Raw genomic sequence first — 15,956 nt, 5'->3', positions numbered from 1 at the left:
CTTAAAGAAAGAGAAGATTCTAGTTTTGTTTTTGCAAAAGAGAAACTGTGAGGTTACTCTCTAGTACAACTATAATAAAAAAATGTTTTTACTCATTTTGTTCTTCAGTATGTCACTCAGACGGTGGAGGTGGAGTCGGCCGACTCTCAGAAAGCTCTGGCCGAGCTGCAGGCGAAGAACGCTGGCCTGCAGGAGCAGCTGTCGGTGCAGAGACAGCTGCTGAGGGAGCTTGAGACACAGCTGCATGAGTCCCAGAGGACCTGCGCCCAGCTAAGGACGCAGGTAAAACCATCACCTACTTAATCTGCTTCAACAGGAAGTGTTCTGATGTTTCTGTTGACTTGTCTGCGGGGATCGATCTCGACCTTCATTGCTTATGGGTCAGCATTTTTCTCAACTGGTTTAGCTTCTTGTTTGTGTGTGCGCACCAGATGGCCTGGAGTTTTTTCTCAAACAGAGATAAAAACATATGAAATTATTTATGTAAGAAAATGATTTTCTGAAATGTGTTTTCTTCCCAGAATGTTTGACTGAAGGTGACACACCTGAATGAAAAATAACTGAATATTCCTTTAATCTTAAAAGAAGCTGAATTTTAGTCTGGGGAAGTAGACCCAGGCTGTGTTGAAGCGGCTGACGAGGTCAAAGTGACTATATTAGACTGTATTAAACAAACAATAGTTCAGTGTGAACCCGCCCTCCCACCTCCTCTGTTAACCTTCTTCTCTCTGCATGCATGCGGCTGTAGCTGCTCACCGATCAAAGCCGTCTGTGCGACCTCCTCTCCAAGGCCTTCGGCAGGCGAAACAGCGAGTTGGTTCGCAGGCTGTCAAAGGTTGGCGCAGCCCCCCCTCCCTTTCCCTCTCCTTCCCTAGATCACATCCAGAGTGACCCTCTCTGCTGACCGAGAGCTCAGGCTCCAAAGCTGCAGAATAAACCACAAATACGCCTTAAACTAAATCTTGTTATGTAAGGAGACCTTGATTTATTACAAAGGTGTGAGTATGATTTCAGGATTAGGTTCAGTGGAGTGAAAATGCTGATTAAAATTTTTAAGCTGAAAAACAGGTCACAGCATGTTCTGTTTTCCTGGGCTGTGTCTGTAGGATTTACCTGACACACAAGACCAAGTCAGACTATCCAAAGAGGCTTGAGTGATGCATTTAACCTCGACTTTAAAGAAAGTAGTATAAAGCTGGGTTATGAAACATCCACTGTAAAAGTAATCCTGGCAGGCACAAAAAAGTGGAGAGACTTTGCTCTGAACTGTACAAATATCTGACAAGTATTATCTTCTTAAAGTATTTTATGAATTATGTCTCCCAATGGGAAGTGTCTGCTTTTATTACCTGATAATTGATCAGTTTGAACATTAAGGTTTTCCTGAAGCTTTAGATAAAGACAGCATTATTTGAAATACTATATGTCCACCTAGAGCTTTAACATACTAACTTTCCTCTGTTCATATTGGTTCCATTCTTCCCTTCCTGACTCTCATCTATGATGTTAAACTAGCTTCTATGTGGGAGTAAGATTTATATTTCATCGAGTGGAAGAAGTCTCCTGTTGTGCTCCTGTATCAGCCCTGATTTTCACAGTTAGTGCATCTCTATTTGCTACTGTTTCACTTTTTTAATGTCTTTAAAACAATAAAAATTGAAAACGAAGGACTCCTTTTCTTAAACTGGAGCCAGCTCTTAAAGGGATATTTTAGTATTTTTGAAGTTGAGTCTTAAAGGTAGGTGGCAGAAGTAGTGGCATCAGCCTCCAGTGATTTTAGCAAGCATTGCTCCTTTAAGAAGAACTCACTAGTTGTTCTGGCCAGGAAGCTTGACTATACAGTGAAATAGATGGATGCAGTTTCTTTATGGAATTTGGCAAGTTTTTGGTAAAAAAAAAATGGGCCACAAAACAATGTTGGCTCAAATGAAAATATATGAAACATTTTATATTGATCCAGAAAGCCTCTGGCTAAAAAAGCTTGGGCCGTAGAACGTCTCATTGGAGCAAATCTGGCCCCCCGAGCCTGAATGAGTTTGACACCCCTGCTTTAAAAGCTTGAGGAAGATGATGTCATACTTTGAAGCTTATAGAACATTCCAGTTGGCCCCCATTCATTCTTATCAGTAGCGGCTTCATTGCTCACAGCATGTAGAGATACTGAGCTACAGAAATGACATATGGGCTGTTGTTGGAATCAGAGGAGGGACAGTGAGTTCTGATACCAGGTTGTCACTGAAGAAGGATTGTTCATGCCGAGTATGGACACAAAATGCATTAATATGCAAAATGTAAACATGGCCTTGGGTTTTTTTTATTCTGAGGTGAGACTGATAAAAAGAAAAGCTGTAAATGATCAAGGACTTAAAGAACGACAACCACAAGTCTCTGTCTTACCATCAGTGAAACTTATTTTCACTGATGCTGGTGGAATTCGCTCTGAACTCAAGAAAGAGTCAGGGAAACTCATCAGGATATGTGGTTTAAACTGGTTTTACTGGGACCTTTGGAGCCTGTGAGACTCTGTCAGATCTCCCAGTCTGTGATGTGAACCTAGTAAAGATTCCCAGTGCTCCCAGCTGTGTGCCCTTAAGGAAACCTTGTGCTTCCTGTGTGATCAGGTTACTTGTGTGTTCTCCTGCTGGTTTACTGTAGAGATAGCTGCTGTTGTGTTGGTATTTAGATGATCTTTTCTCAGATTCAAGACCCGTATCTTTCTATAGAAATAAAAATGCTTAGATGAGCATTCCCAGAGTACAGCTAGCCAGCCATCTGTTTTTGACAGTAGAGGCTGGTGGCTCTAAAGACAACACAACTTGCCTCAATAGGAAAAGTCTCTGTCGTTATTCTTTTGATAATTTTGGTGGACAATATGGATAAAAGAGTTTGTCATTGGCTAAAACAAGCACGTGAGGCTTCAATAATGCCTTCTAAACATGCATCTGATCAGTCTGCTTCTATACTTTTATAAATATCAAACACTAAGATGATCATTTGGATCCAGGTGTCTGCAGGTCTTGATGGTGTTTTTCCTCTCTGATTGTGTCCTCTCGCCCCTACTTCAGATCCTGGTCTATGAGGGAGAGATGGAGCGGGCTCAGGGTCAGCTGGAGGCTGAGATGCAGAACCTGGAGGAGGAGAAGAACCGTGTGATCGAGGAGGCGTTCATCAGAGCTGAGAGTGAGATGAAAGCTGTCCACGAGAACCTGGCAGGTCAGACATTTATCTCTGTCTGCTGTCCTTGGTTATTGGTTGTTTGTACGTTTTTTTTTTCTTGATTGAACGTTTGTTTGTTGTTCCGTTGTTTCAGGAGTGCGTATGAACCTGCTGAGCCTGCAGCCGGCCCTCAGGACGCTCACCTCTGACTACAACTGTCTGAAGAGGCAGGTGCAGGACTTCCCCTTCATGCTGGACAAAGCTATCACCGAGGCAAAGCGCGAGGTGAGTGAGCATGCTTAGTAAAGGTCAATTAGTTAATCTAAATCCTTAAAAAATAATTCATGTTTGAACAAATGGATGCTTCTTGTGAATTTTTATTCACATTGTTCATTAATAATGATACTTGTGTGTCAGATCTGTCAGGTGATCAGTGAGGTGAGCAACACCAACCAGGAGCTTCTACGGAAATACAAGCGAGAGATGAACCTGAGGAAGAAATGTCACAACGAGCTGGTCCGACTCAAAGGTCTGACACAAACCATAGCATCTTTTTGAAATAACCCGTCTTGTGTCTTTACATGAACTTGAGTATCCTGGTTTTGATCAGGTTTTTAAGTATCCTGTTTTGTGTTTGGGCATGTAAAAATGGCCCCAATTTCAGAAGCCCTGATAAGCCCTGATTACAGTTTTGAGAAACTTGATTTACTGCCTGGAGAACTCTGAGGAATTGGGATACTGTGAAGAATTACAGGGTTTTAAACTCACATTGCCATGGATCACATTACAGCCAGCAGTGCACATTTAACAGTTTAACTTTAGAGAAGACTATAATGCAATGCTGTGTAATACCATGGTCAGTAACCAGTTTCTGATAGTTTTGACTTCACTGTGGGCAGGCGTCAAGTCCTGCTGGAAAAGGAAATCAGTATCTATCATCAAGGTCTCTAAAATCTCCTGGTAGACAGCTGACAGTGTCAACTATTGACTTGATAAAGACCTGTTGACTAACAGCAGCAGATGACATGGCAGCCCAAACCATCACTGACTGTGGAAACTCAAAACACTGGATTTCAAGCACATTGGATTCTGTGCCTATCAGATTTTCCTCTGGAATCTGGGACCTTGTTGCAGCTTTCAAAACTCACAGGCTTTTGGAACTTTGCAGAGCAACAGGCCGTAAAAAAGAGTGTGCTCTCGTCTGTCTCGAGTTACTGGTCTTAACTGGACTGAAGTTGCAGCAGTTTTTGTTGTAAAAACTAAAAATCACAATCAAAATCGAGATAAAACTCATAAATAGGATACTCAAGTTCATGTACATGCACTTTAACTTTGTTAAACTTCTAAGCTGTTAACAAAACCCACCAAAATAATAGTCACTTCACTTAGTTTTCTGTTGTGGACATGAAGTGATAAACTCTGTTTCCTTCTCTATGCTATTATATAACACATTAAAATTGCCTGATTCAGCCCAAAGTATTGTTTAACTCTCCAAAATAGCCCCAGTGACTGTCTGAAGGGCTTGATTGAAAACATTATGAGATGTATTTTTTAGTACAGAAGCAGATTTTTGTTGAACAGGAAACTAAAACTCTCCTGAACATCCCTGCTCTGTTTTTCCCCCTCAGGTAACATCCGTGTTTTCTGCCGCGTCCGGCCTGTCAGTCAGGAGGAGCAGGACTTCACCGACTCCAAAACCATGCTGAGCTTCGACTCTGAAGATGACGGCATCCTCTACCTCTCAAACAAGGGCAAAATCATGAGCTTTGAGCTAGACAAAGTCTTCCCTCCTCAGGCCACGCAGGAAGAGGTGAGCACAAAGGACAGATTAAAACTGTGTACAGACCGTGCAGGATGTTGACTCACCTCTGTGCAACGTTGCATTGATGCAGCTCTAACTAAGCACTGTGTGCATGTATGAACACACGTTTTATAAATCGGACATTTCTGTTATATAAATCCTCTTTATGATTGGTCTTACTGTAAACATCAAGATTTAAACAAAAAAGTTTACATAGTGTGGAATGTGTCCTTTAAAATTCCACTTTTTGAATTAAAAAAGGGGAAATTTTAACCTTTCAACAAAATTCAAATTCTATTAAAGGTGTCTTTAAATTAGAGAAACTGTCAGTGTTTGTGACTGGATACCTTTTTTCTGCTCTCTGATTGGTCCACCAGGTTTTTCAGGAGGTCCAGTCTCTGGTCACTTCCTGTATCGACGGCTTTAATGTCTGCATCTTTGCCTACGGACAGACCGGCTCGGGGAAAACGTACACTATGGAGGTGAGAGCTAACAAAGTTTAATTTTACCACGTCATGTCCTGTTTGTCTTCTGTGCATCCTTTGTTTTAACAGTCACGCCTGTTTGTGTATCGGTGTACGTCTGTGTGTTCAGGGCGTGTTGGATGACCCCGGCATCAACCAGCGAGCGCTCCGTCTGCTCTTCTCTGAGGTGACGGAGAAAGCTCCAGACTGGGACTACAAGATCACTGTGAGCATGGTGGAGATCTATAACGAGACGCTGCGGTGAGACTCAGAGCTGATCCTCTATCAGATTACCTTAGTCCTCTGTAGGGATGTACAATTAATCACAATTTTATCATTATGCCCATGATTTTTTTGCAATAAGCACAACCTAAATCACTATAAAGAGATATTGTGACAAAGTTATATCATCCCAGCCCTGCTAAGCGCCTATTACTGGGTAATTTTATGGTTTAACTTAACAAGACGAAGACGAAAAGAACACAGAGGAACAAGGTACAGGTCTTACATTAGCTCAAATATTTTAAAGTTTTTAAAGGCTTATTTTTTTATAAATATAGCAGGACATGCCCTGTCATGGAGGCTGCCATAGGTTGTAACTTCAATCACCCTAACTCACTCCTGTAACCATTTTGTCTCATCTGGACATTTTGTCTTAAAAAGCTTCAAAGACATCAATGCTGTGGTGCATAGCCAAGCTCTAAACATCCTTCTTTTCTGGACAACATGGGGTTTAAGAATATGTGTGCTGCAGCAATGTCACTTTAATTATAAAAAAGTTATGGGACTAATAAGACAAAATAATTAAACTAAAGGGAAATTAAAACTCTAATGACTAATGGTAGTCTTTGCACAAACTTCTTTTCCCATCTCTTTGGGACCAGGAACTGAAAAAAATAAACATTCTGTGACAAAAAAAAAAGTCTCCAAAATATTCACATTTTTACAAAAAAGTTCTTGTGCTTTTGGGAATTTGAGTTTATTCAAAGTAGTTCCTGTCTGCATAGACACAGAGGGACACATCACAGCCTCTCTGTGTCTCTTTCTCCTTATTATGAGTCATTCAGGCTTTCTCCTCAGAGCAGGCTCAGAACAGCCAGCCCTGTCAAAATGCATCGTGGGACACAAACAGGCAATATGGTGGAAGTAGCCGCTAACTGTAGGAAAAATGTATTATAAAATGGATAAAAAAAACATTCAGTATTGATTTAAAGCAAACACAAGATATTTATGTTCTGCAGAAGGATAAGCACTCAGCCAAGAAGTTCCTAATTCCTGTTAAATCCTTACTATTTGCCTCAACATGCCAAGTCAGTTACTGGTGTCAATTTCATCTTTAAAGACCCTGGAAAGTCACTCAAGTTCCAGATTCGCTAGATGTTTTGTAAGGGCTACATAGACATGGCATAACTTCATTTAGAATAGCACAATAGAGGGCTGTCAGAGGAAATCAGTTTTTTTCTATTATTTATGGTTCAAAAGTTATTTAACTTTGAATAACAAATGGTATACATAAACAAGAACGGCAGTCTCAGAAAGTTAAAAAGACACTTCCGCATTCATGCTGGAAGTGGTCCCAGGATGTGCATGCACTCTAGCATTGCTTACAGTGTACATGTGCATTCTTGGAGCGCAGCTGTAAAACGAGAAAGAAGACAGCAGATTTATGGCTTCATCTCCCTCTCTCAACCTCTCTGCTCTGTTTAAAAAATCCTCTGGATGTGAAAGCAGAGAGGGTCAAAGACATGAAAACATTTTAAATGCTAGGTGGGGATGTATACTAAAGGAGCCCAGCTTCAGCAGTGGATTAAACGTGCTCCAGCCTCGTCACAAAATCACGGCCTGATGACATAAAGACGATTCAGCCTTTTGAACCAGACTGTTCCAGGTTTCCTGCACTTTCTGAGAAGTTATATAAAGAGGATCATATCAGACACCGTCTGTTAATCTGCGTCTGTCCAGCTGTTGTGTAACAGAACATCTGTATGCTGGACCGACGTTTTTGGTGAAAAGGTCAAGAATTCTGAGAGCTGGTATCGGATTAAACACACAGATTATCAGACGGCTCTGGGCAGTTTAATACGATGGGATTTTTAAAAAAATATTCAGTAACTTTATCTGAAAGAGCAAAAGTGGGGAAAAATCTCAATCTGCTGCAGCTCCAGTCAAGAATCATCATTTACTGAAACATCAACGTTATGTTGAAAATGTTGTAAATATGAGAGTTAGACATTCTTAGCTGTAGTAACAAAAGTTTCTTTCTCTTGTTTGTGCCGATCAGGAACCTCCTAGGAGAAAATCCTACAGACAAGCTGGACATTAAGATGAACCCTGATGGCAGCGGGCAGCTCTACGTCCCCGGACTGACCGAGTTTATTGTGGAGAGCCCGGAGGACATCAACAAGGTGAGGTCTTCCTGCTGCGTTCATCCTTTCTCTGTAAATCAGACGTTTGCAGTCATGTGATCCTAGTAAGGCATGAAAGTCGGATAGGGGTCAGGATATGGAGAAGAGTGATGAGGAATCAGTAAGAATGGAGAAAAGTTAGTCCATTAAAGCTCTTCCATTTTGGTAATCTAATCCACATTTAAAAAGCCAAACTGGTACCAAATAAAAAAGCTGCTTGGGGGCCAAAAGACCTGCTCTCATTACTGAGCTGAGCTAGATCCAGATCTCTTAAGAGCAAATCTGGACAGACGAGCAAGATCAGAGGTCACGGTGTGACCATATGGGAGCATTGTCTGACCCAACTCCTCCAGTTTTATTTATGTTTTTTTTTTTGCCTGAATGTGTCACTATTTTCAGGACTCAAAAGTAGTTTAAGATGTTTTTTTTATTTATTCATCTATTTATTAAAGTTCGTCTCACTGGCACAACTGTAAACAGAATAAAATGTTGTCATTTTGTTGCCGTTTCTCTGTACAGAAAACACTCCCCGCCCTCCATCTGGAGTTCTTGGCTAGTTATGTCATCTGCAAACAATCTAAATGACACGCATTAGGCTCCTTGTTCTTAAACCTTGAATACTTAGTGAAAAGGTCTCTTAACATTAATTTTCTGGTGGTAATACAGATGTAATGACAATCTTAAACACTATCATAACCTGACATACAGGTAAACATAAACCCCATACATTCTCATTTTTAGATTTTGATTTGTTTTTAATGTTACTGTATGTTCATGATTATACATGCTTTTATTAATTTTTGTAAAGCAACCTTGAGTTTCTTTTACCTCTTTTTTAACTTTATTTAGGTAGAGGCTTCAAATAAGCTCTCTGAGTTTTCTGCCTCTTTCTGCACTGTTTCCATTCCTGTCTCTTTTTTTACCATGCAAAAATAAAACTAAACTATGACAGAAGTTTTACAATGCTGTCTGTCAAAGTGATGAACAGCACAAAATGTAGAGTGTAGCCTCTGAGTACAATGTCTTTGTGACCTCCAAATGTGCAGTGTCAGTGACCTTTGGCCTTCAGATCTTATCAATTTACTTTCAAGTCTAAAGACTAAACAACCACTGCCAACACAGGTCTGTTTTATTGGGGTGGACTTTAAAAATCAATCCACTAGAGGGCACTGTCTCACAGGGACCTCCACCTCTCTTTGGTTCTTGTTCTGTCCTCTACCCAGCTGTTCTGTTGTGTGCAGAAATATGAATGAAATAAATGCAGATTACAAACAAATTCTTCATCTGTATCTGAATGCATCTTGAAGCTGGAGCATAGATGACCCTAAAGTGAGGGTTTGTGACAGATTTCACAAAAATCTCTTCATGCATTCTTAGATTATTGTGCTCAAAAGATTAAAGTTGACCTTCATCTTTTACCCCGGTTAGTGCACTCACTTTCAGAGATGCTCACTGATTGGAGGGGGTTGATGTGCCATTGAGCATCTCTGTCAGAGTATTTATTAGATATTTCTCTCAGCTGTTTGTTTGCATGCATGTTGATCTAGGAAGGCTAAAATAAACTGAATTACCTTTTAGGTTTTTGTCTGTCCAAGTTTATCTTTGAGGCTGACCTGACATTTATGCAAAGTTTGAAGAAAATCCCTCAAAGCATTCTTAAGTTATCATGAACATAAGAGAGCCTAGCAGGACAGACAACAAGCTGAAAACATAACACCTACAGCCCAAGCTCTCGCCAGCACAAGGGCTTAAAAATTGCTTTGACCTTTGATTTTGATGATGTACATTTGTGTGTTACCTGTCCTCAGGTGTTTGAGTTGGGTCACATGAACAGAGCGACAGCCTGCACCAACCTAAACGAGCACAGCTCTCGTTCTCACGCTCTGCTCATCATCAATGTGTCAGGCTACAACGCTGCTACTGGGATCCGCACACAAGGTACCTTAAAAAAACACACTGTTCTGATGTGAGGTTTGATTTTTATGGTCAATGTTTCAATGTATGGTGTTACGTTGGGTCATGACAGATGAGCCACAGTAGGAACAAAACTCCTATCAGCCTCAGCTTCACCGTCGCGCTGAGATTTTTTGGTGTGTTTTGTTGCAGGAAAGTTGAACCTGGTTGATCTGGCAGGCTCAGAGCGCATCGCTAAGTCAGGGGCAGAGGGCAGCCGTCTCAGAGAAGCTCAGTGCATCAATAAATCTCTGTCAGCGCTTGGTGATGTCATCAATGCACTGAGGAGTAAACACTCCCACGTCCCATTTAGAAACTCTCGCCTCACCTACCTGCTGCAGGACTCTCTGAGCGGAGACAGCAAGACCCTGATGATGGTGCAGGTAGGACAAGAGGATGACTACTCTAAAGCTTAAAAATGGTGATTTACCCTCTTATTTATACAATAATTTCATCATGAACCACCTCATCTGTTTTTCTCAGGTGTCTCCACTTCCTAGCAACATGAGCGAGTCAGTCTGCTCGCTGAAGTTTGCTCAGCGAGTTCGCAGCGTTGAGCTGAGCCTCTCATCTTCATCCTCCAGAAGACACGAGAACTCGTCCACCTCATCCTCGCCAACCCACGACAGTGTCGAGGTAAGGCACACAGTTGGACACAGCTGGAGATGAACTGAACTAGTTAGGTTCTTTATGGATTCTCGGGACAAAGAAAAGAGGCGTAGGGCGCAGCGTAAGTGGCGTAGGTTATACTGTAAACTGTATGAAGTTAGTTATTTTTTAAGATAGGGAGGAAAGTTGTTGTTATTGCGTTGAAAGTAAGAAGCAACCAGCAGTAAACAGTTAATTGTCCATTTGTCTGAGTTGGAGATCTTGAATCAGGTGCCAAACAACATGTTGTGGGATTTTTTTCTAGTTGAGTAGAATTTTATCAGAGAAAAAACAATTTGGACATTTTTTAAATTCAGTATGTAAGGTTGTCTGAATAGATGTATCAGTCCTGGAAGTGTAAATAACAGTGTCATCTGCATAATGTTGAATTTCAAAATTAAGTCAGCTTTGTGAGAGATTCCTGACAAAAACACAGAAAGATGGGGACCTAAAGAGGGGCCTTGAGGTACACCTCCTGTGATAAACTCAAAATCTGAATGAACGTCCATATCACTGATACACTGATGTCTGTGGTGAAGATTAGAACTGAACCAGAGAAGAGCCTTGCATTAGAGTCCAATGGCATGAGGTTTGACAAGCAAGGGATAATGGTCAACCGTGCCAAATTTTTGGTTGGGTCTATAAATATGGCATCATTGAGATTTTATAGTTGTCTGGGGCGGATGTGAGTAGTGAGTTTCATAGGTTTGTTGTTGGGAAAATGAAGGTGCACTGCCACTTATAGCAGGAATCCACTCACCAAGGTTCAACCTCTCATAATTGAAGGTCTGCCTGGAGGGCCATGCTGGTGTGAATGAATGAATGAATGAATGAATGAATGAAACCTTTATTGCCCCGGAGGGAATTTTTCTTGCACAGAGAGCATATAAAAACACAAACTACAAAAGATATCAGCAACCACACAAGACAACATATAATTACATTAACCAGCGAGTCATAATAAATGTAAATGTATCTGTGACAGCGGCAGTGTCACCTGTAGCCTGGATGTACATGCAGGAGACACGTAGACTCTGCCTGCACAGTGCTCAGTTCCCTGGCTTCTGGTGATGACTTCAGGTTATTTTGATATTTGACTTGTTCATCATTGTATTTCATTCCCTAAAAGCAGAAATGCAATATGTACAGGATTCCACATCATTGATCAAATATTTAAAACTGTAACTGAAATGAGATTTTAATTGAATTTCATGTAAATGATCCGTCTAACATGTGTCAAACTTTGACTTCTGCCCAGTTGGACTCCCCTCCGGTGACACCGGTCCCCCTCCCAATTTCTCGGGCCAGCAGTGCCGGTTCTACCCTCTCCTCATCCTCCAGAACTCCCAGTATATCCAGGAGGAGGTCCCAGTCCCAGCTCTCTGCAGGTATATACACCAGGATTAATTATCTTTTATCTTTGATAACTGATCATTTTAATAGGGAGTAAAAGAACATAAATAGGACAACAATGCTTTCAGTAAACTTGAATGTATCACTTTGACTCATGTAACAAATTTATAGAATTGATGCTACTGTTACTACTAAGACAGAATCTCGAGTTGCCACATTTCGCTAACATTACAACCAAGGGTCAATAACCTTGAGAGCAAAAATACTTGTTTTTCTATCTGCTCCTCGTTTAATTTGCTGTTGATTCAAGCTAAAAATTTCCTCCATATTTACCTTTGTTTAATAACATTCATTTCTAGCAGCATTAACTCCATCACAATAACAGAGTCATAAACCCGCTCAGAACTCTTTCTCTAGTTAGTAATCACTTTGTTTTTACTGGAGGAGTTTTTCTGCTCACTTCTAATTTTCAGATTTTAGTTCTAAAATGATATTTGGACAGAGGTTTGATTCACAAAGCACTTGAAGTGAAGGGAATAACTCCTGTTTCAGACTGGGTGCGTGGCAGCTGCGTAACAGCTGTGAGCTGGCTTGATTTTCATCACAGGGTGCATGTTAACAGTGCCTCCCTGCCTCAGTGAGTGGGTAAAAAAATGATAGGCTCAGTGGTATTTCACCAGCAGCCTAGCCTCATGTTTATTCTACACCTCAAACAAAAGATGGGGCTAAATTTATTTTTCTGTGCTCTCAAACAGAGCTATGACTACGGCAGCAGAGACGGACAAATAGCCGTTCTTGAATCAGGAACAGAGCAGTGGCCTAAAGTGCTGCATTGCTGTGTGTCCACGGCCGCCTGGCTACCGCCGGTGTGGATTTGCTCATAAAAGAAGTGAGGGCGATCATTGTAAATCGAGTGACACTGGTGTGTTTTGGGCTTTACCGTGTAAATTGGATTTTGACATCCTCAAAGCAAACAGAGCCTTATAACCTCCCTGTGACATCTTTGGTGACCCTATAGGAGTCCTGGACCCCTGCTTTGGCTCCAATGATCTAGAGCTGTGTTTTCCAACCATTTTTGCCCTACATGTACCTAAGAAAAGCAGAGCCCCTCCAGGACCCAAGAGAGAAGAAAAAGTGATATCAGAAATCAACATAGATTTTATTGTTTCACTGATAAAACCCTGAAAAAAGGCATGCATGCTTTTCTTATCAAAAGACCTTTGAATAAACTACTTAATAACTACTTTTTCATAGTTTAGTAAAGATCTTTGCGGCCCCCCTGGGGGGTCCTGGACCCCATGTTGGGAACCAATGATCTAGAGAATAGAAGGCTCGCCTATTTTTTACCTGGAGCCATGCTTGTCTTTCAGCCAAAATAGAAAGGAGATTAAACAACAGAGTCAAATTTACCTTGTTTTAGCTGATATGTATGTCCTCATCAGCTGAATATATCATAAGGAGGATGAACACAGTATGACAGTACTTCTGGTTTGTACTTTTCAAAGTAAAAGCTCAGTTTAGCATTTCTGTGGAGGAACTCCCCTTCTTTGTACAGAATGCTTTATCCTGAAAGCTCGGTTCAATGAATCAAGTCACTCAAAAGGAGATTTATTGAGGTTGTTGCTTTCTTTTAAAAAGAGGCATTTCTAAATCATGTTTGCATGACAAAAATGTATATTTTGGGGTGCAGGTTTGGCTTGGTGGAGAGAGCAGGCGCTCATGTACAGAGGCTAAAGACCTCAACACACTGGTCATGGGATTGACTCTCAGTCTAGGCTCTGTTTGATGCATGTCTTCCCCCCATTCTCTTTCCCCATGTTTCCTGTCTCTCATCAGCTATCCTAGCTTAAAAAAGGCAACAAAAAAAAAGCCACAAAAAAATCTAACAATAATTTTTAAAACATTTACTGTTGAAAACACAATTTTTTGCCCGTTCCTGTAGGTATTTGAAATGAACAAAGCCAAGAAAACCTGAAATTAAAAGATGACAGGACTGAGTCAGCAAGAAGATAAAACCAACACACAGAAAACTTACACCTGGAATGAAAGCAGATATAAGGCGAAGGAACACACGCTGCATTTATTATGCAGTAAACACGCACCCAATCTGAAACAGCTGTAAGCTAGTTAGAATGAATATAAAGCATCTGACTCTTTAAAAAAGTATTGTATCCATAGGGATCATTTCCTTAATGTGCTCTGACACAAATTGACAATCCATAACCTCTAAAGGTCTTTTTAAATCTAATTTATAGATACACTTTGATTGGATTATATTTCCTCTAGATAGTAAGTTTTAGCCACTGTAGTGTGTTTTACAGCTGCCGGCTGAATTATTCAACCAGAGCAATTTCAATATTTTTAAGAACCACTTTCGATTTAGACCCCACATATAAATGTGTAAGAAATTGGGATATGAAAATACCAGCCTCCCCCTACGGAGGCCTGCCTAAGGAATTCTGGGAAATGTAGGAAACAGAAGTACATACTAAAGTAGAATAATCATCAGAGAAGATCTCCTAAACACCAAAAATGTGAACTCAGAGGGAGGACTTCTTACCTTCTTCTTCCCCTTCTGTCTCCTCATTCTGTCGTCTGATTGGTTGGTTCACAGACAGGCAGGTAGACAGAGCCAGCCCATTGGTTGGGGACGGTGGGCAGGTAGGTCGGGGGTGTATGCTGATTGGTGGATAGCTTGGCATGGAAGCGCTCAGCATGGCATGGTGCCCCCCTCCCCACATCCATCTAACACCCCCTCACTTCTAACCACAGAGCTGCAGCAGCTTGTGTCTGTGCGCCTGCTGGGCCGTGAGCGGGGCCCACGCCGCCCACAGGCCCCGTGTGTGCAGCTGAGCGTGATGTCTGTGTCGTCTGTTTTGAATGCTGGAGGCTTAATCGTATTAAAACCAAACTTCTGTGCTGAACTGAGTTAATGTCACAAGGAAATGTGTGCATCATTTACCATCACAGCCTTTAAAGGAGCAGTCTGACTCTGGTTTTCTCCTGAAATGGATAACCCTCCAGTACGGAGAGGAGAACGTTAGCCAAACCAAGCAGAGAGAATGGAAGCAGAGGGGAACTGCTGCTCAAGATGAAATCAGAGCTAGGGTTTCTTGATTAATATTTTTCCACGTGCAACAAATTTCACTGAACTTATCACTGAAAACAGTTAACATAAGGTGTGTTCACGATGCATTTTTGGTGCAGGGATAGTTCTTGTTAAATCAAGAAACAAGCCAATAAATGTTTAAAAATTGGAAAACAAAACATTGGAAAAAAATCCCTTAGACCATGCAGGCAGTTCATGTTAAATTGGGAATCAATAAAAGGAAAACAACTATTTTTTTTCCTTTCTCTTGTTTGTTTTCCAAAAGAAATGAAAAATTTGGCCTCTCAGGCCTCTTTAATGTCCCTGTGTCTAGGCCTTTAAATACACACTAAGTATTTAAAGTGAAAAGAGAAGGAATGTCTGTCTTTTTAAGTCAGGTGGAGCTATGCTATCAGTTTCCCTCTGCTTCCAGTCATTATGCTAAGCTAAGCTACGTTTGTACTGACACAGATGAAACTGTAACAAACAGCTGGTAGTTTATTTCCACTTTGAATCTCGAGTCTGTTCCTTGTGACTTCAGTGGGTGTTACGAGTGAGTTGGTGTTTCCCCCCTCCCTTTTTTTCTGTCGCTCTGTGGCCTGGGCGTCATGCTGATGAGCTGAGGATTGTGGGATATTTAGCTCCATGTCCACACTGATAAATCTGAAAACATTTGCTGGTGTTTGTTTAAAAAGGGAACTGTCATACTCGGTTTAATCGCTTGTCCAAAGTGAGTTAAACTGCAGGTAAGCATGAACACGCACCAATGCTGCAAGTATAGAAATGTGGAGATGGCTTTATAGGGGCGTTTAACTTTTTTAACCAAGAAGTATTTTGCAGGTAGAATTTAAATACGTCTCAAACAACAAAGAATATAATGGCCAGTTGGACCAAGCGTACTTTCACACCTTTAGCTTGTTTATTTTGTTCTGATTCAGATGATAAAATGATTCATTGTTCTCTTTTCCCTCATGGGTCATTTTGTGATTCACTGTTATATTTTTCTCTATCATATAATCATCTGAATCAGAGCAAAATAAATGAGCTATAGGTGTGAAAATACTCTTAACCATACATGCTGTAGAATA

At 40.9% G+C, this 15,956-nt stretch overlaps 1 protein-coding gene across 6 annotated transcripts in view; it reads left to right on the top strand.

Moving 5' to 3' along the window:
- kifc3 (kinesin family member C3) overlaps positions 1 to 15,956 on the top strand; it is a 62,433-nt gene that overhangs the window by 43,050 nt on the left and 3,427 nt on the right. For 5 of the 6 annotated variants that reach the window (XM_041808493.1, XM_041808614.1, XM_041808345.1 and 2 more), the window contains 13 exons: positions 109 to 282; positions 3,066 to 3,213; positions 3,311 to 3,441; positions 3,574 to 3,685; positions 4,785 to 4,966; positions 5,335 to 5,439; positions 5,552 to 5,682; positions 7,703 to 7,826; positions 9,635 to 9,764; positions 9,933 to 10,162; positions 10,263 to 10,415; positions 11,686 to 11,815; positions 14,395 to 14,441. In XM_041808493.1, the coding sequence (XP_041664427.1) occupies positions 109 to 282; positions 3,066 to 3,213; positions 3,311 to 3,441; positions 3,574 to 3,685; positions 4,785 to 4,966; positions 5,335 to 5,439; positions 5,552 to 5,682; positions 7,703 to 7,826; positions 9,635 to 9,764; positions 9,933 to 10,162; positions 10,263 to 10,415; positions 11,686 to 11,815; positions 14,395 to 14,441 (1,797 nt within the window). The remainder of the gene's footprint in view (positions 1 to 108; positions 283 to 3,065; positions 3,214 to 3,310; positions 3,442 to 3,573; positions 3,686 to 4,784; positions 4,967 to 5,334; positions 5,440 to 5,551; positions 5,683 to 7,702; positions 7,827 to 9,634; positions 9,765 to 9,932; positions 10,163 to 10,262; positions 10,416 to 11,685; positions 11,816 to 14,394; positions 14,442 to 15,956) is intronic. The other variant, XM_041808418.1, reaches the window with a different exon arrangement.

This window comes from Cheilinus undulatus, linkage group 1 (assembly GCF_018320785.1).
Source record: "Cheilinus undulatus linkage group 1, ASM1832078v1, whole genome shotgun sequence".
Taxonomy (NCBI): Eukaryota; Metazoa; Chordata; class Actinopteri; order Labriformes; family Labridae; genus Cheilinus; species Cheilinus undulatus.
Note: the sequence above shows the minus strand (reverse complement) of the source record. Positions and strands in the feature narration are given on the sequence as shown.